Source organism: Bubalus bubalis, chromosome 8 (assembly GCF_019923935.1).
Source record: "Bubalus bubalis isolate 160015118507 breed Murrah chromosome 8, NDDB_SH_1, whole genome shotgun sequence".
NCBI classification, from domain to species: Eukaryota; Metazoa; Chordata; class Mammalia; order Artiodactyla; family Bovidae; genus Bubalus; species Bubalus bubalis.
Window position 1 is genome coordinate 33,184,850 of NC_059164.1, and position 25,279 is coordinate 33,210,128.

The window sequence follows — 25,279 nt, forward strand, 5'->3', positions numbered from 1 at the left end:
TGTAGTATTTTGACACTTAATGCCAGCTTTATAAATTATATCAATGTCTTGATTTTTTTTTTCATATTTCTTTGGCTCTACCAGTTCTTTAGAAAGTGATGTGCATTGTTAATAGTCTTTTATATTTTGCAGTTCTTTAAACTTTGTCAAATGGTTCTCTCATTTTATCCTTTTTAACTACCCTGTGAATGCAGTATGGCAGACATTCTGCTTTTGACAAATTACAGGAATGACATGGTGGGGAGAGAGGTTGAATCACTTATGGAAAAACACAAAATCATTTGAAAATCCCAGTTAGGACTGTAACCCAAGTCTTTTGTCTTGCTTTTTGCAACTGTGATTAATTTTCTCCTTTTCTTTTGTTGAGTTCTTTTTTTCAAACTTTAGCAGACTTACTCTTTCATTTTCCCAATAGAAACATTTTTTTCCTCCTTTTAAAGTTTTTCTGTGTTGGAAAGATAAAGTAGAAAATAATTCTGGGAGAAAAGATTTGAACAGGAAAGCCTCTTGGTAATTTTTGCTAACTGATCAGAAAACTGTAATTATTTTGGAAGTTGTAAATCATTGTTATGCATATATAATAATTGTGTTCTTGAAGGATTTCTCCAATTGGTTACCAGTTTTTTTCAAAAGAACAATTTTAAGTTGCTTTTACTGATCTGGAAGGTAGAGGGTAGGAATAACTTTTTAGGTGGCTTGGTTTTTGTCTATTGTAATCTCCTGTTTTTAAAAAATATCTCTCTGTATTTTTTATTCTGAATGTGTTTATTATTCCCTTTTTATAAAAAAGAGAAATTAAAGCAAGTTAGAGAGTCGAGTCATTTTTCCCAGGAGTCGCTGTTCACCACTGTTCACAGCTGCGGCAGCACTCGCCGCTGTTTCTGGAGCGTCATACACAACGTTGCTGTTTTTCCATCCCACCGTGTTCACTTAGTCGGCAGCACACAGACACTTTGGAAGGACAGACATATAAAAATGCATCGGTTATCAGGCATGGGAATTCGTTTCAGTGTTCATATTAGGGTACCTTAGAATGTATTTCCTGGTGGTCCAGATGGTAAAGATTCTGCTTGCAATGTGGGAGACCCAGTTTGATCCCTGGGTCAGGAAGATCCCCTAGAGAAGGGAATGGCAACCTGCTCCAGTATTCTTGCCTGGAGAATTCCATGGACCGAGAAGCCTGGCCCACTAACAGTCCATGGGGTCACAAAAGAGTCGGGCACTACTGAGGAACACTTTCACTTTTTCAGAATATATTTAGTTAACTAATAGTATGAAATTTTACCTTTCTGATAGACTGAAGTTTTGGATAGTGAATCATCAGAAAGGCATTTGAAATGAAAACTTACAAAGGGGTGTTTTTTGTATTCTCTGTATTATTGTGTGTCTATTGTTTTGCTATTAGTTTCAGGGCACCTGCACTTTGCACAAGCTAAGGTCTGAAGGAGATTTTCAGGGCAATGCCTTATATTTACACAGCTTAACTTAAGGGAAGTGCAGTATACAAGTTGAGGGAACTATATTCCCCTGGTTTTAATGAATTCATGAACAAAACAGTCATTCCTATTAGAATGTTTCTGAATAGTTTCTTGCTTCAGTAAGAATTCTGTATCCAGTAACAGCACGTTAATTTTTGAGCTATGCCATGTGTATCTGTCCTTGAAATGAAAGAGATGAGTTGACATAAAAGGCATACCCACCAGAAAGTAGGATTTTAAAGTCTGCATGCAGGTCCTGCCTGATGGTTGGTTCAGTGCAATCCCTCATCTGGGTCCAAGCCTTATTCATCATCACTGAGTGCCTCTTGTCAAAGGAAGTCATCCTCAGACTGAGGAAACCCAGGATTGCAGAATCATTTACATCATTGAGCTGTGTGTTGATTGATGGTGTTTTTTTTTTTTTTTTTTTTTTACATTAGACAATTTTGTTTGTATGTCTTTCCCCTACCCTCTGCAGATCATGGACCTATGTGTCCTTCTGTTCTCTAAAGCACCTCACTTCTGTGCAATTACCTTAAACAGAAAGTGCAAACCTCCTTCACCACCTAGTGCCCAAATGCCCAGTACTCAGTCACTGCCTTGTTCCTGAAGCTCCCATGACAATGACCTGCTTGCACTTCTCCTCCAATTCACTTACCATTCCATTCCTATGGCAGGAATTCCCTTGCGTCCATCCCTTTTATTCTAACTCCTATCTAGAATATTCTAGACATGGCTCAGGCATCACTTTCACCAGTAAACTTCTTTGAAGTTTTTTTTTTTTTTTTGTTCATTACCTGTGCCTGTTTCTCCTTTAAATTAAAAAGAAAAAAACTCAACTTTATAGAGGTGTAATTCACACACCATTACAATTTACTCATTGAAAACGTACACTTCAGTGGTTATTGTATATTCTGAGTGTGCAACCATCAGCCTAGCCAATTCTAGAACCTCTTTATCATTTCGCAAAGAAATCCCATAGCTGCTATTATCTCCTTAAACCTAGTAAGTGGTTCCTAACTCTAAGCAATCACTAACCCATTTTCAAATGTTTTATAGAGCTTCCTATTATGGACTTAAATCCGGATAACATCATAAAAATGTGGAATTTTTATTTGCTTCAGTCACTATGCATAATATTTTTGAAGTTCATTCAAGTAGGGGCATGCATCAGTACTGCATTCCTTTTTAAGGTGGAGTAATAATTCATTGGATGGGTATACCATGTTTTGTTTACCCATTCATCTGCTGATGGACGTTTTGATTGTTGCCACCTTTTGGATGTTATGAATAATGCTGTTAGGAACATTCATGTACAAGTTTTTGTGTGGAGATAGCATTTTTATTTCCTTTGGATATTTCCCTAAGAGTAGAATAGCTGAATCATAGGATAATTCTGTTAAATTGTGTGAGAAACTGCCAGATTCTTCCAAAGTTGCACCATTTTACACTCCCATCAGCAGAGTGTAAAGATTTCAATTGCCCAACAACCTCACAACTTTTGATTCTAGCCATCCAGGTTGGTGCAGAGTGGTATCTAGTTGCGGTGTTGTCTCCTTCAGATTTTTTTTTCATGTGTTGCCTCTGCATCTACGTATTGCTTCCAAGTATGCAGTATGTGCTCAAATGTTGATTGGACTCAATTGAATGCGTTACGAAAGCTGTTGGTTTTGTTGTTTTCCGTGATTTATTTCAGCAAGTGTCCAGCAGGCACCTGCGATGGATGTACATTCTATTTCCTGTGGGAGAGTGTGGGAGCTTGCCCTCTGTGCACTGAACACGACTTCCATGAGATTGAGGGTGCCTGCAAGAGAGGATTCCAGGTAAGGGGCAAACTGTTTAAGCAGAACTGTGTCATTGAAGATACAACGGTTTAGTTCAGTATCACTTTTACATCATAGACATTTAGATTCGGTATGGCACCCCATTCCAGTACTCTTGCTTGGAAAATCCCATGGACGGAGGAGCCTGGTGGGCTGCAGTCCATGGGGTAGCTGAGAGTCAGACACAACTGAGCGACTTCACTTTCACTTTCCACTTTCACACATTGGAGAAGGAAATGGCAACCCACTCCAGTGTTCTTGCCTGGAGAGTCCCAGGGACGGGGGAGCCTGGTGGGCTGCCGTCTATGGGGTCGCACAGAGCTGGACACGACTGAAGCAACTTAGCAGCAGCAGCAGCAGCAGCAGTGTGGCTAAAGCTTAACTTAATGAGACATTAATATATATCTAAAATAAAGTTTGATACCTATACTTCTGTATGCTGAGGTAGCTGAAGATGTGTACTGGAATTGGGAAAATAAATTATACAAGGGAGTTGTAGACTATGGGTATTTACCGAGATCATAAAGAAATGATATAAAGAATCCAAGATATAGCTTATAAAATGCAGTTATAGGTATAATGAAGATGAGGATGATAAAACTGACTCTCCACAAGAAGCATATATAAAGAGTAAATCTTATGTGCAGTCACACACACACACGTTAATCAAGATCCTACTCTATATTTTCTCTGCATTCACTTACTTGTTTTTTAAAAGTAAGGATTCTATTTTGTTTTCTTTATACATTTATTTCCCTTGTCATTACTTTTTTTAAAAAATGACTTTTATTTATAGAAAAATATTCTATTACGTATGCAATTTGGGATTTGATAATTCCCCTATTGAACATTTAAGAAAAAAATTGAAAACCATCTTTTTGTAAATAACTCTATAGTGAATATCTTTGTTAGACATTTGATTCTTTCCTTAGAGTTTATTGCTAGAAAGATATGGCCATTATTAAGGTTCTTGATGCTTATTATACTATTAATAAATTGCTTTGGTTACATCAATTTGCTCTTATACTAATATGATGTTTGAGAGCACCCACTTCACTATAGCAGCTTTGACTAGTACTATATAAAAACATACTTTTCCTCTTTCAAAATAACTTACTTGACTACTTCATCATCTCTAAATTCCATTGAAATTACACTGAAGAAGCACAGATGAGGGGATTCATCAGTACCAGTGGTGGAGACCCTATTGGAAAATGGACATCAGAGGATCAGAGATTCCAGTGGGATTGGAGGGCATGGCAACCCATTCCAGTATTCTTGCCTGGAGAATCCCCACGGACAGAGGAGACTGATGGGCTATAGTCAGTGGGGTCGCAAGAGTAGGACACTACTAAGTGACTCAGCAAAGAACACAGCACACCAGGTAGATGGGATAGAACTGACTTTCAGGTCAGCACGGAGCATGCTAGGGTACTCACTGTGAAAAGTGATCAGAGAGGGGAGCTCTTCTATCCAGGAAACTCTTAAAGAGCTTGTAGTTGGCAGGTTGGAGGGTCCAAGTGGGAGAAGAAATCGGAATGCCCCCACCCAATCCCATACACTCAGCATATTTGGAAGCAGTAGTTTCCACCTCTAAGGAAAAAAAAAAAAGAAACACTGAGAACTATTCTGTAAACTGGTATTTTCCATTCTTGAATGACAGTGAACCTGTAGTAAGAAATACATGATACATCAAGCCTAGGAAATAGACACAAACTCAGAAACACAGAGGTATGCCTAAAAATAAAATTGTTTTATGAAAAAATACTTATTTTAATATTTTATTCTTATACAGCATAGGCATAACAGTACAAAATATGTTTCATTAATGCTTTAATGCAAAATGGAGACCTCTCCAAATAGATAACACTAAACCAAAAATTAGGAAATACTTAATTCAGTAAGTGTGCTTACTTGTTGATAGCTCACACCAGTTCAGAGCAACAGAGCCAAGACTGCTCAAATATCTTAGGCATGGCTGAGCCAGTTTCTTTTAAACCTTTGTAAGTGGGTCAAAGATAAAAATTTCAACCTCACAAAAGATGGTTTCTTTTTAATCCTAATAATGATACATTTTTATGCTTCACAGTGGAAATTTATATTTTCTCTAGAATTATGATAAACTTCCTACCTTATAATAATTTTTTTAAAGAGTAAATGAAAAATAAAAGATGCATTCCCTTCTTTGGCCACCAAGTTTAATGCAGGAGTTTTGAGAAGCTGCTGCTGCTGCTGCTGCTAAGTTGCGTCAGTCGTGTCCGACTCTGTGCAACGCCAGAGATGGCAGCCCGCCAGGCTCTGCTGTCCCTGGGATTCTCCAGGCAAGAACACTGGAGTGGGTTGCCATTTCCCTCTCCAATGCATGAAAGTGAAAAGTGAAAGTGAAGTCACTCAGTCAAGCTAAATGACCTTTTATCCAAACATTCTTCAATATTTAATATTTCTCTTCTGGAAGGTAGTGATTATAAGTTTGAAACAATGGGGAGGCAACTATTTCTCTAATTTTATCTCATTCAAACTATCTTCATTAAAAAACCTCTGTTCAGCATCTTATAAGATGATTGAAACAGATAGTAGTGAGGTGATGCTTTTTAAATGTTTGGTTTTGCTTTAAGAATAATACCTTTTGGAACACTTTGTTGTGTTTGATGTGTTGAGGTGTGTAACTCCCCCTATAGTTCCAAATTTATTTTAAGAAATATTAAAATCAGTTAAATATGCCTTTCTGTTATGTTTAGATGTCAAATTTGAAAATATTTGCCAAATGAGAGGGAGCTTCAAGTAGAAAAAAATGAAATGTCCTTCTTCAGGGTATTCATTGCAATAGCAGACAAATGGGCTTGATGCAGTAAGTGGGTATGTTTACTGCCAATCTCTGAATATTATATTTTGATAAGTCTGTTCTTTGGTGAGTTTTCAATACACATGGCAACTTTCCCTGCATCTTGCATTATGTCAGTGAACAAGGGTGGATTTCTTTGGATGCCAACGCCTTTTGATATTAAAAAAAATGATTGTAAAATATTGATATGGCTATCTTTTAATTTTTAAATAATTCTACTGTGTTTCTATTATATTGTCTGCTCCATTCTTTATGGTTTTGCACTTTATATTGACTGAGAATGTTTTTCTAATTTTATAAAGATGTATAATCCAGACGCACATGAAGTTAAATTTACAGACTACAATTCCTCCACATACAGCTGATATAAACTAAAAACCTGCATGACTTGTGATAAAGTGCTCTTATCAAATTGAATCTCAAAAATCCATACCAGGTTCTAAGTACGTATTAAGCATTACTTCTAAATGTTATATAGTGGTAGAGATTTGAAAATTTATCTCACTCCGTTCACAAAATATCCTTACATGCTGCAAGAATAAAATTTTCAGCTGCTGTATCAGCCATTTTCTTGTTTGCCAAAGACATGACTTATGTAGGGATGTGAAAGTGGAAGTAAAACTCAGTCGTGTCCGACTCTTTGTGACCCCATGGACTGTATAGTCCCTGGAATTCTCCAGGCCAGAATACTGGAGTAGGTAGCCTTTCCCTTCTCCAGGGGATCTTCCCAACCCAGGGATTGAACCCAGGTCTCCTACATGGCAGGCAGATTGTTTACCAGCTGAACCACAAGGGAAGCCCCTAATGTAGGGATAAAATTTTGTAATTAATAGAATGACTAAGAAATGTATAGAATGATCAAGTTACAGAATGACTAGAAATTCTGTCAATAGCTTGACTTTATTTTTCCTTAACAATATGAGGAGCTTATTGAGAGGTTAAAATCTCTGGGTTTACAAGTTTGTGTCTTTTTAATTCTGAAGTTTTAATGGCTCGTTTATAAGACCATCATTGGACATTAGAGCTTGCCATTTGCTTTGGGTGTAGCTTATGTGATACAACCATATAAATTCTTTCACAGCCTTTTTTTTTTTTCTCTTGTTGGAACACCCTTCAGTTGAAATCAGTATTTGCTGACTGGAGTTAACATTTATCTCTTTATTGTCATTATTTACATGTAGAGAGGCAGCAGTTCAACCTTGTTCATGCCTCCTCATTCCTCACCTTTCTTATAAAAATTATATGAGCCATTTAAAAAATAATGTATTCACAGTTAAGTTTAATAAAGTGTTACACTAAAATTTTCTTCAATTACTAACATCTTTTCTGAAAAGTTCTCAACCAAAACTTTGTTGAAACTTTTCCTCAAAGTAAATAGGATTCTCCTACACATCATTTACTTCAAGACTAACTGTGAAAGTGTGTGAGTGTGTGAAATTAAACATTATGGTGTTATGCTTCTGTTAGCGTGTAGATAAAGTTACCATCATTCACCAGAAAATTTAAGGAGGCACACTGAGTAAAAAATGTAATGCCTCATGTCATTTAATGTCACTGGGCATAATCATCATGCAAATTGCTACTGGTCATTGTATATGTTGAAATATATAAGGAATCATGCCTGTACTCTGATTTTTGTCTCTGATCTCTTATTTGATCTGTTTATTAAAAAAGTTGCTGGTTGAGACCCATTGTTTTTATTTTACTATTTACTAGTTGATTGCAGGGAGCAGTTTGAAAACATTGCCCTAGCAAAATTGTCATCTACTTTGGGAGGACAAGAGTAAGTCCCTCAGCTGGGTAGCAATGACCCAGAATAACCTGCAAGGGGGTGCAGTCTGCATGCCTACCCCACACTAGTCACCAAAGTCTTCCGGTCATGCTTTGCCTGTATGTCTGGCTCCAGGATCTGTTCTGCTATTCAGGGGAGAGGCTTTTTGGGGAAATGGACCTACGTGATGAGTGGGTAAAACCCGTCCCAGTTAGTTATATTAAATAACCCAAGCTTTCATTTAAAAACATGATTAAGTCAGGGCTCATCACATATTTGAAGAAAATAGCTCAAATGATAAATCCACAGGGAATCATTTTTGTTCAGCCTCCTTATAATGAAGCAAACATGATCTGACAATTCATGGTCTTGTTGCATTTTCATTCATCATTTACTTATTCTCTCTCTTTTATATCTCTTTCCTCTCTTCGTGGAGCTACAGCTTAGATGAAAGCTGAATAATCCTCTCTGCCTACTGTCAATAAAGGGTTAGCAAGACCCTCCTCCGTCTAAATCTAATTTCTATGTCCTCTTTGTGTTTTGAAAGGAAACTTTATATGTGTGGAATGAGCCTAAGTGGTGCATTAAAGGAATTTCTTTGCCTGAGAAAAAGTTGTCAACCTGTGAAACAGTTGACTTTTGGCTAAAAGTGGGAGCAGGAGTGGGAGCTTTTACAGCCGTTTTGCTGGTGGCTCTAACTTGCTACTTCTGGAAAAAGAATCAGAAGTAAGTAACTTCCGAATAAGAATGAGGAATCTCTTTTATTGTGAAAATTTTAGGCTTAATCACCATACTCAACAATTTCTCCCAGAGCCAAAAGAAATTTCTCCTAGTTGAAAAGTTATGGGAAAGGTCTTTAAGAAGGCAAATGGAATGGTTGTTATTCTGATAACAGAAAGACTGGAGAACATTAGAGATAATTGCATTGGACTCACTGTTTTTATGAGATAGAGAAGAACAGAGGCTCCAGGCTACTCAGGTAGATGGGAGCAGAGCTCAGAGCAAAAGGCAGATTTTCTCTGTGTGTCTATTTTATTTTCATGACATCATGCTGCCTTCTTGCCCCATCATTGTTTTTTCAGTTTCTTGTGGGCAAATATTTGCAAAGAAACAGTCTAAGCATGTGTAGGCAAGTATCACCTTTATTTACTCCAGGACTTCAAGAATCTGAAGTTGAGTATTGAGTCTAACTACCAATTATATATTGATACATTATATGATTAGGCTTTTTAAAAATGATTTACCTGTCAGTGGGGCTGTGAAAGTTCTTTTTTGTATTATCTAAGGACAGTTATAATCTGAGGTGGGAAACAGAAAGCAATGAGTGAAAGAAATAGTAAGACCAAATCACTTGCCTATATACAATGTTCTCATTTTATGAAGTAAACTTTGGAAAACTGCATATTAAATTAGTTCCCAAATATTTGTAAATGATGAAAATTTATTCATACCTCTAATTCTCTCTGTTTTTCAAAAGTTTGTCATAATTGGCCACTTTATGTGATGTAAAATAAGTGTAATAGAATTAACTATATTGTACTGATTCTCTGAAATTCTGGAAAAGATTGGTATATAGGTGGTAGATTAATGAGAACACATAGTGTTATGGTGATGGGTAAAGGAAATCTGTTGGTGAAGCAACTATACTCCAAGACAATTAGCTGGTGTATGACCACCCCAAATAAGTATTAATTTATATTAAACAGCCTCTTTATCTATTTATATATTTACCACTACTTAGACTGGAGTACAAATATTCCAAATTAGTAATGACTACGAACTCAAAAGAGTGTGAACTCCCAGCTGCAGACAGCTGTGCTATCATGGAAGGAGAAGATAATGAAGAGGAAGTCGTGTACTCCAACAAACAGTCCCTGCTGGGAAAACTCAAATCCTTGGCAACAAAGGTAACAGCAGAATTTTAACCTGGTAATACTATGTGTTTATGAGTAAGAGGCCATATTAACCCAACAGTAACAATCTTGCAAACTCTGTCATTCAACATATCTGTATCTCTGTGGTATTTATCTGATAGAAATACTTTTGGAAATACAGAAAGATGTAAATACAAGAATAATCACTGCAGTATTGTTTTCCTGGTTAACCAAGTAGAAGAAACTTTTAACACCATCAGGAAGTAGTTAAATTTCCATATATCAAAGTAGTGGGATGCTGTGCAATCCTGCAGCTGTTACAGATGGAGATGTCTATGTGTACTGATATGTTAGTAGGTCCAAGGTCAGTGAAGTGAGAGCAACACATAGACTATCACATTTGTATTAAATGTACATTTATATTAGTATCTGAACAGGAAACTACTAATGGTAGCTGTATTTTGAGAGTTTTTAATTAATGGGTGTCTTTCGTCTTTGAAGTAATACAGTTTTGTAATATTTGAATTTGTACAAAGATAATGTGTTAATAGTATTACAAAACCAAAAATTTTAGGTAAATAAATGATCCAATGTTTATTTATATATTTTGTTTTAGAACAAGATTGTTTCATTTAGAGAAAATAAAAGTTATATAAAATGTTGAGATATTACCTTATCAGATGGTATCACATTCATCAGCTTTGAAATGAGTACTATATCCAAACAGATAACATGAAGCCTTACATATTATTTGTAAACACATTTTATTGACATTCTTCACCATTGACTTAAAAGATAAAACGTGCCACTTTATTTTTGCAAGATTGAAAATAGAATGAAACATGAAAGAAACTGCATTTCAAAGGATTTTCAGCAGGCAGGGCATGTGGCAAAGACTACATTTATTGCGAGTGTTTTAGTAATCATTTCCTAATTTAGGTACATAAATATAGGGGATCATTTAAAAATAAATGAATAAGCCCTATTCTCCTTATACTAATGGCTATTTGATTTTGCTTATTATGCTAGTTTATGGAGGGTACTATTGCTAAGGGACAGTGACTGTGCAGTGATTGTCAAGAGCTGAGAATTTATCCTACTTATAAGCTAATAAGTGAGCCTGCTATGATTTCATGGATACTTGAGAAGACATAGAATTTCTGATCAGAGACAAAGGACAGTTTAAGTGGTCGTAACAGAAGCACTAGCTAAAACCTCAGCATTTATCCCAGTTTCAAAGCCTCACTTCCTACAGATGACTCTTGGTGGGCTGCATTATAGGCAAGGAAACTTTAATGAACTTGGAAACCTAAATCTTTTAGAATGGGCAGCAAGCATCTCGGCCTTTGTTTCAAAGAGAGATATTATTGTGCTGGACAGTTCGCATCCCCATTCATTGCTCTAGAGGGAAACACTGTTTTCAAGACTGTACGTGAGCTTGCCCTTTGCTCTGGAAGGATATAACATCTTCAAAGGTCGCTTTCTATATAAAGACCTTTGAAAAGGTAGTCTAGAACAAAGGGAAATCAGTGTTGTATTCATAAGATATGCAGAAATGCCAAAGAACCAAGGAGAGTTGTCTCCCAACAAAATCCAAACCTCCTTAGCAGTTTGCATTTGCTAATCCCAGATTCCTAATCTTCCTTCTCCTCCTGCCCCTCATCCTTGGCAACCAACCACAAGTTTGTTCTCTGTGTTTCTGTTTCGTAGATAAGTTCTTTTGTGTCATATTTTAGATTCTACATATCAGTGATATCATATGGTGTCTTTTTTTTTTTTTTTTTATGACTGACTTCCACTTAGTAATTAATCTCTAGTTCCATCCATGTTGCTGCTGCTGCTGCTAAGTCGCTTCAGTCGTGTCTGACTCTGTGCGACCCCAGAGACGGCAGCCCACCAGGCTCTGCTGTCCCTGGGATTCTCCAGGCAAGAACACTGAAGTGGGTTGCCATTTCCTTCTCCAATGCAGGAAAGTGATAAGTGAAAGTGAAGTTGCTCAGCCGTGTCCGACTCCTAGTGACCCCATGGACTGCTGCCCACCAGGCTCCTCTGTCCATGGAATTTTCCAGGCAAGAGTACTGGAGTGGGGTGCCATTGCCTTCTCCGCATGTTGCTGCAAATGGCATGATTTCATACATTTTTTTTAATATTCCATCTTTTTAAATTTACTAGCTACCCACAGAGTGAGTGTGAATAACAAGTCAGTTTTCCCTCCAGGAATCGACTCTGATTAACCAAGAGTAGTCTGATTTTGAAAAGGTCCTTGCAGTTGTTTAAGAGCTACATGATTTATGGAGGATGTTTTCATAAACAGTTAAATTATGACCACTTTGGACCACTCCTAGGGTACAAGCTATGCTGTTTCTAGGAGAGAAGTTAATGTCTGGTTCTCACAAAAAGTATAGCCCTGTAGGTACACTTGTAGGTGCCAGTGGAAAGAAAGTATTTATTTATGATAGGGACACCAAATGGAATCTCTTTAGCTAGGCAGCACTGGTTGATAGTGCCTGCGACCTTCTTGCTGGTTTATAAACCTTGTGTTTCTGATTCACCTCTGACAGCTGTGTCTCTTCTTTGTCTTTGGAGAGACTGCTTGAGGACAGTTAGTCCAGCTTTTCCTGTTTGCCCATGCCGCAGACTGGGTGGTATTTGTCCACTCCATGGAATGATTGAGTGATGGGAATGGACATGTCGATTGTTTTTATTTTGGAGCAGAAGCTGGCACCCTACCAGCTATTTCTGATGCTTTTCATTAAGTTTAAGGGGGACTGGCAACCAAATTGTGGTGAGAGCATCTGCTGGATTTGGTAGACAGTAGACTGTTAAATCTAAGGCACTTGCAACAATTTGAAAGTGGAACATTTTCCTTCATAGGGAGGTGAAAGTGTAACTTTGAAAATTAAAAACCTTTGCCTCTCTCAGGGTGTAACGTAACTCCTTCCCAGGTGCCTCAGTATCAGACTACACTGTTGATCCTCCACTGCCACAAATCAGTTTGTCCCGTTTCAGTAGCTGAAGTTCCACCTTATTTCTATTCATCTACTGGAGTTCTGTGCCTGTGAACATTCAGGTCCAGGAAGGTCAAGGGCTTTTAAAAACACTTAGGGAGACCTAGTGTGTTTTGTCGGAGAAGGCGATGGCACCCGACTCCAGTACTCTTGCCTGGAGAATCCCATGGACAGAAGAGCCTGGAAGGCTGCAGTCCGTGGGGTCGCTGAGGGTCGGACACGACTGAGTGACTTTACTTTCACTTTTCACTTTCATGCATTGGAGAAGGAAATGGCAGCCCACTCCAGTGTTCTTGCCTGGAGAATCCCAGGGACGGGGGAGCCTGGTAGGCTTCCGTCTATGGGGTCGCACAGAGTTGGACACGACTGACGCGACTTAGCAGCAGGAGCAGCAGCAGTGTGTTTTGTACCTTTGTCCATGTGGGCTACAGTAGAAGTCTTTTTAATTGGAGTGTAGCGGCTTTACAGTGTTGTATTAGTTTCTGCTATACTAACAAAGTGAGTCAATTATACATATACATATATCCCTCCCCTCTTTTTCAAATTTCCTTGCCATGTAGGTTTCCATGGAGCAGTGAGTAGAGTTCCCTGAGCTGTAGTTTGCTCTCATTAGTTATCTACTTTTTACGTAATAGTGTATATATATGTCAATCCCAGGCTCCCAGTTCATCCTTCCCATTCTTCCCCACCTCGGTGCTCATGTTTGTTCTCTACATCTGGGCCTGCATTTCTGCTTTGCACGTAGGTTCATCTGTACCATTTTTCTAGATTCCACATTTATGGACTAATATACAGTATTATTTTTTCTGACTTACCTCACTCATGGATGACAGTCTCTAGGTCCATCCATGTCTCTGTGATTGGCACAGTTTTGTTCCTTTTTATGGCTGAATAATAACCTATTGTATATACATACCACATCTTTATTGATTCCTCTGTTGATGGGCATTTAGTTTGCTTCCATGTCCTGGTTATTGTAAATAGTGTTGCAATGAACACTGAGGGGCACGTATCTTTTGGAATTATGGTTTTCTCCAGGTATATGCCCAGGAGTGGGATTTCTGGGTCATATGATAGTTCTATTTTTAGTTTTTTAAAGAACCTTCATACTCTTCTCCATAGTGGCTGTATCAGTTTACATTTCCACCAGCGGTGCAAGAAGGCTCCCTTTTCTCCACACCCTCTCTAGCCTTTATTGTTTATAGATTTTTTTGATGATGGCCATTCTGACCAGTGTGAGGTAATACCTCATTGTGGTTTTGATTTGTGTTTCTCTAATAATTAGTGAGGCTGAACATCTTTTCATGTGCCTCCTGGCCATCTGTATGGCCATTTCTTCTTTGGAGAAATGTCTGTTTAGGTCTGCCACCCATTTTTTGATTGGTATTTTTTTCTGATATTGTTTTTTTTTTCTGATATTGAGCTACAGGTGCTTTTTGTATATTTTGGAGATTAATCCCTTGTCAGTTGCTTCATTTGCAGATAATTTCTTCCATTCTGAGAGATGCCTTTGTCTTGTTTATGGTTTCTTTTGCTGTGGAAAAGATTTTAAGTTTGATTAGGTCCCATTTGTTTATTTCTATTTTCATTCCTTTAGGAGGTGGGTCATAAAAGATCTTGCTGTGATTTATGCCAAAGAGTGTTCTGGCTGTATTTTTCTCTAAGAGTTGTATAGTGTCTGGCCTTACATTTAGGTCTTTAAGCCATTTTTAGTTTATTTTTGTGTATGATTTTAGGAAGTGTTCTAATTTCATTTTTTCACATGTAGCTGTCCAGTTTTCCCAGAACCACTTATTGAAGAGACTGTCTTTTCTCCACTGTATATTCTTGCCTCCTTTGTCATAGATTAGGTCACCATAGGTGTTTGGGTTTATCTCTAGGATTTATATCCTGTTCCATTGATCTGTGTTTCTCTTTTGTGCCAGTACCATCATGTCTTGGTTACTGTAGCTTTACTGTATAATTTGAAGTCAGGGAGGTTGATTTCTCCAACTCTGTTTTTATTTCTCAGGATTGCTTTGGCTATTCATGATCTTTTTATTTCCTTACAAATTTTAAATTTTTTGTTCTATGTCTAAGAAAAATGCCATTGATAATTTGATAGGGATTTCACTGAATCTGTAGATTGCTTTGGGTAGTATATTAATTTTCATAATAGTGATTCTTCCAGTCCAAGAACATGGTATAATCTCTCCACCTGTTTGTGTTGTCTTTGATTTCTTTCATCAGTATATTATAGCTTTCTAAGTACAGGTCTTTTGCCTCCTTAGGTAGGTTTATTCCTAGGTGTTTTATTCTTTTTGTTACATGGCAGGAGTATTGAGTAGGGTCTCTAGGAGCACAGCAGAAGAGAAAAGAATGCAGGTAGGTGGGTAGTGACAGGCTAAGGAGAAACTTCTGGGAGAAGTTGGATTTTCTTTGGATTCTTGAATTTAGAGCTTTAAAAGATCATTTTTTATGCCTCTTTATTTAATGCATGAGTAAACTGAGACCTAGAGAGGTTCACTTTGTCCAAGAGAGGGTAAGTTAGGAATTAGAAACTGCATCTTCTGAGTTCCAATTCAGAATTTTTTCTTTCTACATGCTAGTGGTTCAGGACTTTTTCACAACCATTGATTGGCAGCCAATGATGTGTGAGGCCTTGGGTCATTTTATGGGAATTAAAAAGTGATAGAATTCCTGCCATCAGGATATTCCAGTTAATTAGTGATGTTAACCACATACACATATGTATGTATATATCCCACCATATTATAGGAGCAAAATCAGAGGATATGGTGACAAAAGCCTTATGAAGCAAACATGACTGTATAGAGGGCTTCCAGTGTTTTACTTGAAACATTACCTGGAGGGTAACCAACAGGTCTCTGCCTCCCCTACCTGAGGAACAGGTTGAATCAAATCTTCTCAAAGCATGGCCACAAAAACCTCAGCGTTCCCTTCTAGTTCATGGCTGATGTCTAATGCTCTTTCCTGTAAATACATGGTGAGATCCTTGAGGGCAGGCATTTTGTATCCCATAAAGTCTAGTCCATGTTCCTGTTCCTGCAACATATGGATGTTTAACAAATATTTGGATTATCGATGGTTATTCCTACAAAATTAAGGCTGGGATATGTGAGACTTGAGGTACATTCTCCTAGAACCAATGGGTTAGGGTGCTGCAATCTGCAGGCTGCTCTCCCAGGGGTTTGTTGCCTGGGCAGAGGCAGGGAAATGGGATATGCTGGTTTGCATTGTGATTTTTTTTTTTTCCTGTAATTCTGACCATGTGGCCCTAAAGTTGATCTGAAGTCTTGGACTTCTCTGCTCAAATAGGAGAAGACACAAAAGCAACCTGATTCTTCTTGACAGATACTCAGAATCTATTTCCTGTTATGTTTTCCTGTTATGTTCTCATTTCACTTCTCAGTTTTATACACATATCCATGTGCACCCAGGACTGATCTGCTTCATATTTCTTTTACTTTTTATTTTTAAACTTTACAGTATTGTATTGGTTTTGCCAAATATCAAAATGAATCCGCCACAGGTATACATGTGTTCCCCATCCTGAACCCTCCTCCCTCCTCCCTCCCCATACCATCCCTCTGGGTCGTCCCAGTGCACCAGCCCCAAGCATCCACTATCGTGCATCGAACCTGGACTGGCGACTCGTTTCATATATGATATTATACATATTTCAATGCCATTCTCCCAAATCATCCCACCCTCTCCCTCTCCCACAGAGTCCAAAAGACTGTTCTATACATCAGTGTCTCTTTTGCTGTCTCGTATACAGGGTTATTGTTACCATCTTTCTAAATTCCATATATATGTGTTAGTATACTGTATTGGTGTTTTTCTTTCTGGCTTACTTCACTCTGTATAATAGGCTCCAGTTTCATCCACGTCATTAGAACTGATTCAAATGTATTCTTTTTAATGGCTGAGTAATACTCCATTGTGTATATGTACCACTGCTTTCTTATCCATTCATCTGCTGATGGACATCTAGGTTGCTTCCATGTCCTGGCTATTATAAACAGTGCTGCGATGAACATTGGGGTACACATGTCTCTTTCCCTTCTGGTTTCCTCATAAGGCAGTTCTATTTCCAGTTTTTTAAGGAATCTCCACACTGTTCTCCATAGTGGCTGTACTAGTTTGCATTCCCACCAACAGTGTAAGAGGGTTCCCTTTTCTCCACACCCTCTCCAGCATTTATTGCTTGTAGACTTTTGGATCGCAGCCATTCTGACTGGCGTGAAATGGTACCTCATAGTGGTTTTGATTTGCATTTCTCTGATAATGAGTGATGTTGAGCATCTTTTCATGTGTTTGTTAGCCATCTGTATCTTTTACTTTTAAAATAATCCTAATTCTTTTCATCTTTATTCTCCTCAACAGCATAGTCCCTCCACTACATTCTAGCAGCCTTTGGAAAGCTTTGTCTAGTAATGAAAACATTGGGAGAAATTTCACTACTTCCTTTTCTCCCCATTAAAGAATAATTTATCTTAATAGATTACATTTTGAATGCATTATAAAACAAATTCCATCAATGATAGACTTGCATTCAAATTTTGATTTATTATCTGAGATGGCTTGTTTTTAATATCTTTAGTAAACATGATCCCCAAAGATTTTCCTAAAACTTACCAGTGAACCCAAATGATCTTATGTTTTTTTTATGTTCTCTTTATTTCTGCTCTCCTTTTTTCTTATTATTTACCCTATGTTATCTTGAGAATATTTAACTTACTATCTACAGTTTACATGGATAGGTCATCTATTTCAGCACTCAGATCAGATGTCCTCCTTGAAAGGGTCTCAGTGAATTTCTTCATAAGGATCACAGCTGTGTCTTTTGGTATCTATTACAGTCATGTGTTTGCTTCTATTTTGGATTATGTGTCTTTGGGGTAGGCATGCTATCTGTTTTAGATCTGCTACCCTCCCCTTTAAATGTAAAATCCCAATTATGAGTGGCTGGTACATACATTGAGCTGATTTAAGAACTTACTTTCTGGGTAGGTAAGATCCTAAAATCTTACTGTAATTTTAATGAGTTGTTTTTGTCTTTATATTTTCTACCCATAGGAAAAAGAAGACCATTTTGAATCTGTTCAACTGAAATCCTCAAGATCTCCAAATATATGAAAAGACAGTGCTGTAGCTGTCAGACTAATGAACAAAGAAACCCACTCTCTAGTTTTACAGAACCATAGTTTAGAGCCTGTCCTCATATCCGGCACATTGGCGATGTTACAGAGGAGGGCCACGCCACTGAGAAGGGAAGGAGGTTGAAATGTTAGATTGCCTTATCACATGGTCAAGTGTCTTGCCAAAAATAAGAAAGCAAATGGTTTGAGTCTCAACTGAAGATGAAGCTCAACTCAGGAAGAGATTTGTCTGTATATACACATAACTCAGAACCAAGGTTAAGCCCGCCAGTGCACTGCTGATGCATGCCATGTAATTAATGGGTAATTTTTCTTCTTTATAAATTCTATATAAAAAGTGTGTTTGGAGGGCTAATGTGAGCATATGCATTGTGATCCCATGTATGTCTTTTCTTTGTTTATATTTTGGGGAAGATTTGAAAAATTTTTTAAGGTACAGTTATTTTTCCCATTATTTATTTTCCTGACCAACCTTTAAACATGTTTTCTATTAAAAATGATGAACAAAGAAAGACAATAGATTTTTCATTTTTCCATAGGGTACCCTTCTTGATTTCAGGAGCCTAAGTAAGCAGTAATTCTAAATGAAGAGTCAGCATGTGTTTGGGTTATCTAAACTTATAATCGCCTTTGAAATTCCATCCTTGTTGGAACTGGTAAGAAGGGCTTTCTAAGAAATGGGATTCTTAAAAAAAAAAAAAAAATATATATATATATATATATATATATAAAGGCAAAGAGAAGCTTAGACTTTCCCCTAATAAAAACAAGCTGACACTATCACAGAAGTCAAATGGCTTGAAACAATTTATGTACTACTTGAAGTATAATTTAGAATGAATAGGAAAGCTTTTTTTTTAATCAAATCACTTACAAAATCATGAGAAAAAAGTGGGATGGCTTGTGTGTCAGTACAGATAACTGTACAGAGCTACTGGGATAATTTATGGCCTCCCGAAAATGGCAGTGGGTACCTTTGCCCTGTGTCAAGCATCAAAGGTTACATGCTAGACCATAAGGATTATTACTTCCATGGAAGTTTTCTTTTTAAGTTACTTAGAAATTCAATTTTAGAATATTGCATATATCTGTATTCAAAATAAGAATGTTGTCGTACCATAAGCAGCTATGAAATAAGTATTGTTGCTCTTATTAAAAAATGATCCAGATAATTGTGGTATTTTCTCTAATGGACAGGTTATACTGATATTAGCAGGAATTGAATATTTGTTGAAAGAAGTTTGAACGAAGCTGGGTATGACCAATTTTGTGTAAAACTTGTTTTAAAACTAGGAAAGAGGGAAGTTTCCTGACCATTTATAATCTAAGGTGATCTTGTTTGTTTTCAATAAACAGTGATCTTTATAGGTTTTAATCCAGAGTTTTAAAAAGGTTGGTAATTGGCCGGTGAGGTAGGGCACAGGGACAAGTTTGTTAAATGTTTTGCCCCCAGTCTGTCAATGAGGTATGCCTTGTAATTTTTGATTCAGCAGGTCATCCTTAGTTTTGTGGCCAATGAAGGAAAAATAAATAATTGAATTTATTTCACTGGTGGGTAAAACAGTGGACCATTCTGTTATTGTTGAATGAATGTTTGTTTTGTGTATGTCACTACTGTTGGATTCATGAGTATAAGTGAGGTGGGCTTTGTTGTTTTTTTGTGAAATTCACAGAGGATATTGCATTACATAAACCTTGTCTACATTTAATTTCTTACATTTTATTATAATGAAATTATTTTGACATTGTTCATTTTTATCCTGCCATCACTGCTGGTGAGCCATTCCCCATTATGATCAAAAATTAAACAAAAGAATAAAAATACACTTGAAATACACCCTTTCACAGGAGCCCTGGCAAAGTTGTGCAGACTGGACAGAGTCAGGAAGTTTCCACATGGTCACCTGCCACCTCTGTCTTCATTTTTGCTGTGTTCAGCATGTGTGTTCTAAGCCATAGAGATAATTGGGATTTGCTCACAGATAGCGTCTTTCTTCTCTTGTCACTGGACTAAAATCTCTGACATGTCAAAAATGCCTTAAATTTTAATGAACTCTCAGAAAATATAGTTGGTATTGAAAATTTTATTTATTTTATTTCTTATTTTAGATATTAGATAGATTTTGGCAGCTCAGTCCCATTTTTGGAAAGAGCTGACTTTTTCATTTGGATCCCAGTGGATTGTCATTTTATTTCAACCACTGAAGAAGTATGACAGAAGGTATATTATGAGGAAGATATTCAGATGAATTCTGGCTATAAAACTTACTTTATGTCTTGCCTTTGCAAAGCTCAGTGTAATGTTGAAAGGCATAAACAATCACATTTCTGACTTTTAATTGACATTTATTATATCTTTTCCCTTCTAGGTGATAGAAGAAGAAGTTATTTGTTATTTTTCTAAAAGGCAGTTGTGAAGCCTTAAATACTCCATTAAGTCAGCTATCACCTATAAAATCTCTTAGCACTCTGTCAAAACATATTTAAATCAGTTTTCCACTGAATGAGACCATATCTTTCATGGATAAACTATATCATACCATTTAACAATGTTGAGCAATTTGATTTGTATTCACTTGATTTAAAAGATTGAACTTTATTTTTATTGACTTTTCCCCTATTTGATCACTAGTAATCAAGTCCTTTTCAGGATTAAAAATGTTTCATAGTATTTTTTTGTGTAGATTTTTGTCATTATTTTCTTCCCAAGGAGAGAAAAGGTGATTTAAATGGTTATGTGGAAGGATTACCTGTGTCTAGTCATTTACCGTCTGGGGTAGTTCAAGACAAATCTGGTCAACTGTCATCTGACATCTGGCAGTAGAGCTACTTCCTGTGACTCATGGTCATTCCTGATGGGAGGCTAATATGCAGATCATTTCTCTCTTCCTCATGAATGTAAATTTCCTGAGAGCTGGGGTGGGAAGTTGATTTCATTGGCAGTGTATTGTTCACATTTATAAAGATAGAGTAGAACTTCTTCAGAGGATTTATATATCCTCACATCTATTTCCTAGTGACCATGAACATTATCTAAGGTTTACATGACCAAGTTATAAATTAAGATTGCTCTAAGAAAAGGACTCTAGGAGGATAAACCTTAAAAAATGCCAACACCTGACTTCTTCTTTGGACACTAAAATGGAGTTAACCTTCATAGTAAACGGCCAGAAATTACATTTTTGCTGAATTTTATTTTGGTTTAATGTTTTCAGATAAGTTCATTTTAGAATCATAAATGAAGTAAAAGATGGGACAAATAATTGAAAATTAATTGATATTACTATTATAATTGCTATTAATGGATATTACCATTGCAATGGTCTAGATCAGCCGTCTTTTTCTGTAAAGGGTCAGGTAGTATTTTCAGCTTTTCAGCTCATGTGGTCTCTGTTTCAGCTCTGCCAGTATAGCATGAAAGCAGCCACAGATAGTCTATACACAAATGGGTATGGCTACATTCTGATAAAACTTGATGTACATGGAAATTTGAGTTCATTTCAATTTTACTTGTCATGAAATATTACTTTTGGTATTGTTTCTCTAATTATTTAAAAATGTAGAAGCATTCTTAGCTCACATATTTTATAAAAACAGATGCTAGGCTAGGATTTGACCTGTGGTCTGTGGCTTGCTGACCACTGTTTTCCATCACTACAACCCACAAGCAAAACTATTTGGAATAACCTATTTCCACAGATTCTTTGCCCTTTAGGAGTTTACACCTTCAAAGTTTCTTAAGTCTCTAGAGATGATCAAGAAAAAAATAGCCCATTACCTTCCCTTGGTGATTTAATCACTCACCAAAGACAAAGCCAGATACTCTTCTGAGTTCCTTTTATAGTTCTGGGACTTGATTGTAGATATTGATTAGGAAATGATAAAACAAGTGAACTGGTTCAAAGTCAACCAGTAAGATTGATTTAAAAGTCTTTTCTCATTGTGATTTCTATAACATTTATTGCTAAGGTAACTAGATTTGGAGATAATATTCAATCTCTTTGACAGATTTATTTCAATTAACTATTTGGAAGTAACATATATTGATGCATGAAAGTAGTGTCAGCCTAGATTCATGAGCTCTGGTGCTGGATAGGGTTCCCTGGCAGCACTGGAGCATCCATTGCATGTATTCAGGCCACGTACACCTCAGTCCACACGTATTTACCAAATCCTATTTTAAGACTGACTGAACTGTAAAGGACACTTAGGATTCCTTTAATGATTGGTGGTTCAAGAAACAGACCTCCAGTTGCCTTGAGCAAAATATCCCAGTTAGGCTTTTCATTTGCTGGAATTTTCCTCATCTTATTAATAAAGACTCCTGGATGAAGAATACTAAATAAAACAGCTTGTGGATATTGGTAAATTTGGTTTTGAAGGGAGTAATATTCCTTTTATCTTAGCTAACCATCTAAGGGTTTCCATCCAAGCCATCAACAGATTTCAAATTACCATTGCTTGGGTTAAATTAATGAGTCCAACCAGTGGGGATGATACAAATCTAAACTTTCTTTCACAGTGCAGGAGTGATAATTGCCTTATTCGTGGGTTTGGGCCTTATTAGGACTGTGAAGGTTTTGATCCGTACTGATGTTCCATCTTCCTGGCACCTCATTTTAGTTTTGCTTCTCTGTGGCCTTTTGCTACAGAGCTCTGACACCCCAAACTATCATGGTGGCTACATGGATAAAGCAGGGGGCTAGCTGAGAGAACTGTGGGGTTGAAGTCTGCAAAGGTACACTGGCTGAATTACCTCCTTTCTCAGCCACTGTCTTAATTTGTCCTCTGTGTGATCTGCAAACCAGCTTGCCTCACAGTTTGAAAATGGGACCTTTTTATGTTACTGTGAGAAATCTGAGTGGGCAAGTGAATATTAGTATTTAAACTAGAGAGGACACAGAATTTCAAAAGCTGTAAACACTCAGGAATCCAACAAAAATTAACCATATCATGAGGCTCTGGCATGTTTTTTTATGAGTGGGATACATCATTCTGCTTGAGTTCCTTGCATTCAGGACATTTTTGCAAAGATGGATCAGCTCAGCAAGTTTTATATTCTGAGAGAATGAAATGTTGTTACTGGAGTTAAAAAAAATCAACCCAAAACCTATTGGTTTGAAATGGCTCATGTAAAAAGGATTTTATAGTTGCTATTTTCCATACATATGCTGAATGCTCTTTAAAAAATTACTTCTAGGGATCATGTGTTAGGGTGTGTGCATTTGAATAGGAAACATGGTTCATGGCAGGGAAGAAAAAGATAATGAGAGCTGTCAGTCAATGCACTTTCAGTGTAAAGACAGGGAGTGAAATACAGTGACCACAGATCAAAACCCAGTCCTCAGAAACACCCACTCAGGATTCATCCACGACCTAACTGTCTTGTTTAAGAAGATCCAAGATCAGTTTGATTGTTTTGGGCATCAGCAGTGTCTCTGAACAACTCACCTGATATTGCCTTCCTCGGCCTGTCAAATCCCATCAGTGGACTGAGTTTATTTTCTCTGCCATCAGCCTTGCCTCAGCCTTGATTTTGAGCAGGTACTCATTCTGGGCACACCTATCTAGCACTCCTGCCAGTTTCAGTCACAACAGAGTTCTTTTTTTTTTTTTTTTTTTTTTTTTTTCACAACAGAGTTCTTTTTTGACATCTAGTGTCTTTTTGGACAACTACTGTTACCCAATCTGCCACACCCACTCCCTCCCATCCATGTTCGTTGAATCTGAGAATTTAGAGACTGTTTTGCACTGTTGTCTTTGAGCATCTGGTGAGTTTTGGACACATTGATGAGGGTGCTGCTTCAAAGGCATCTAGAAGGAAGAAGAGAATTGCTAACATGGGACTCCTCAGTTTATTTCCTTCAAGGCCAGTCATGTTGGCTTTCATGCACCTACTCGTTATTTCTGGATATTTTAAAAATAGTATCAGTCTTGATTACCTAGGCCCTGGTTATTTAGCCTGTGGGTCCCTAATAGCCTCCTCTTCCTTCCTCTCACTGTCTCCCTCAGTGGCAGTCTCCTCATTAGCATATTTTCCAGTCTTGATGCTTCTTAAAGTCAAGTACTTGGTAATCCTCTTTTTCCCTGTCATGAGTTGAAGCATGGCCCCCTAGAAGTTACACATCCTAATGTTACTTCATTTCAAAAAAGGGCCTTAGCAGATGCAATTAAGGATCTTGAGATAAGATCATCCTGCTTTATCCAGGTGTACCCTAAATCCAGTGAGAAGTGTCCTCATAAGAGACACACAGAGGAGAATGTGACATGAAGACGGTTGCAGAGATTGGAGTGATATGATGTCAAGAAGCTACCACCAGAAACTAGAAGAGGAACGGGACAGATTCTCCCCATAGCCAATAAGGTGCAGCTGCGCAGAGTCAATTTTTGTTGTTTTAAGCCACTGAGTTCATGTTAAGTTGTCAGATTAGTTACAGGAAACGAATACATGCTCTGTCCATGGTATCTGGTGCAGGACCTAGCAGATAGTTAGATTCTCAGTGATTTTTCTACATTAATAAATGACTTATTACTCAAGGACTTATCAGGAGAAATAGGACAGTACTGGTAAGAATGACCCCATTTTAGCTTATTCGAGCTTTCCCCGTGTGCTCCTTTATTTAGGTTAGTAAAATATTCACGTTTAGTGACAAGTCTGTGTGCTCCTAAACATTGTTCTTGGGACTTTGGAAAAGATGTCCTGCATTTTCATTGCCTCATTCAGCTGTGAGCCACCAGAGTGATTTTTCCAATGGAATAAGATGCTTTTCCAGGCTCCTTGCTAAAAATTTAGGTGGTTTTGGGAAATGAGAGCCATCAAACCTTCCCTGACAGGTCAGTTTTGGTATTCAGAGGAATATAGGAATGGAAAAACTCTCTCCTCACCTCAGAGACCTATTTGGGCAAATTCTGGGCTGCCTTGCAGATGTGGCTTAAAGAAACCAATAAGGGTATTATTGTCTGGCCACTGTAATAACCTGATATTTATGGTGTCATCAGTCAAGTTCTGATCATGTTATCTGCAAAGATCTGTGAGGAAGTCTAGACATGCTTACAATTCTCTTACAGGGTAAAACTTGTGTTCAGTGTATCTATTAACAGATGTAAAGAGAAGCATAGTTAGATAATTTCTTCCCAACAATAAAATAGAAATGGTATAAATCAACATATTCAAATTAACTGGAATGATTAAATAAGAACAAGGCCATTATCCACCATGCTGGAAAACCTTGAAGGTTTTATTCTCAGTATCTTTACATTAATACAGATGCTTTTGATTTTGTGCTGAGAAAAACAATCTGTTACACATAATGTAACT

The 25,279-nt window shown here is 37.3% G+C and overlaps 1 protein-coding gene across 3 annotated transcripts in view; it reads left to right on the plus strand.

Annotated features, from left to right (window-relative positions):
* The window catches only part of ELAPOR2 (endosome-lysosome associated apoptosis and autophagy regulator family member 2), a 218,347-nt gene extending 198,643 nt beyond the window's left edge, over window positions 1-19,704 (plus strand). For all 3 annotated transcript variants that reach the window (XM_025291010.3, XM_025291011.3, XM_025291015.3), the window contains 4 exons: window positions 3,175-3,301; window positions 8,462-8,640; window positions 9,656-9,821; window positions 17,879-19,704. In XM_025291010.3, the coding sequence (XP_025146795.2) occupies window positions 3,175-3,301; window positions 8,462-8,640; window positions 9,656-9,821; window positions 17,879-17,938 (532 nt within the window). In that variant the 3' untranslated portion in view covers window positions 17,939-19,704. The remainder of the gene's footprint in view (window positions 1-3,174; window positions 3,302-8,461; window positions 8,641-9,655; window positions 9,822-17,878) is intronic.
* The last annotated feature ends 5,575 nt before the right edge of the window (window positions 19,705-25,279 follow it).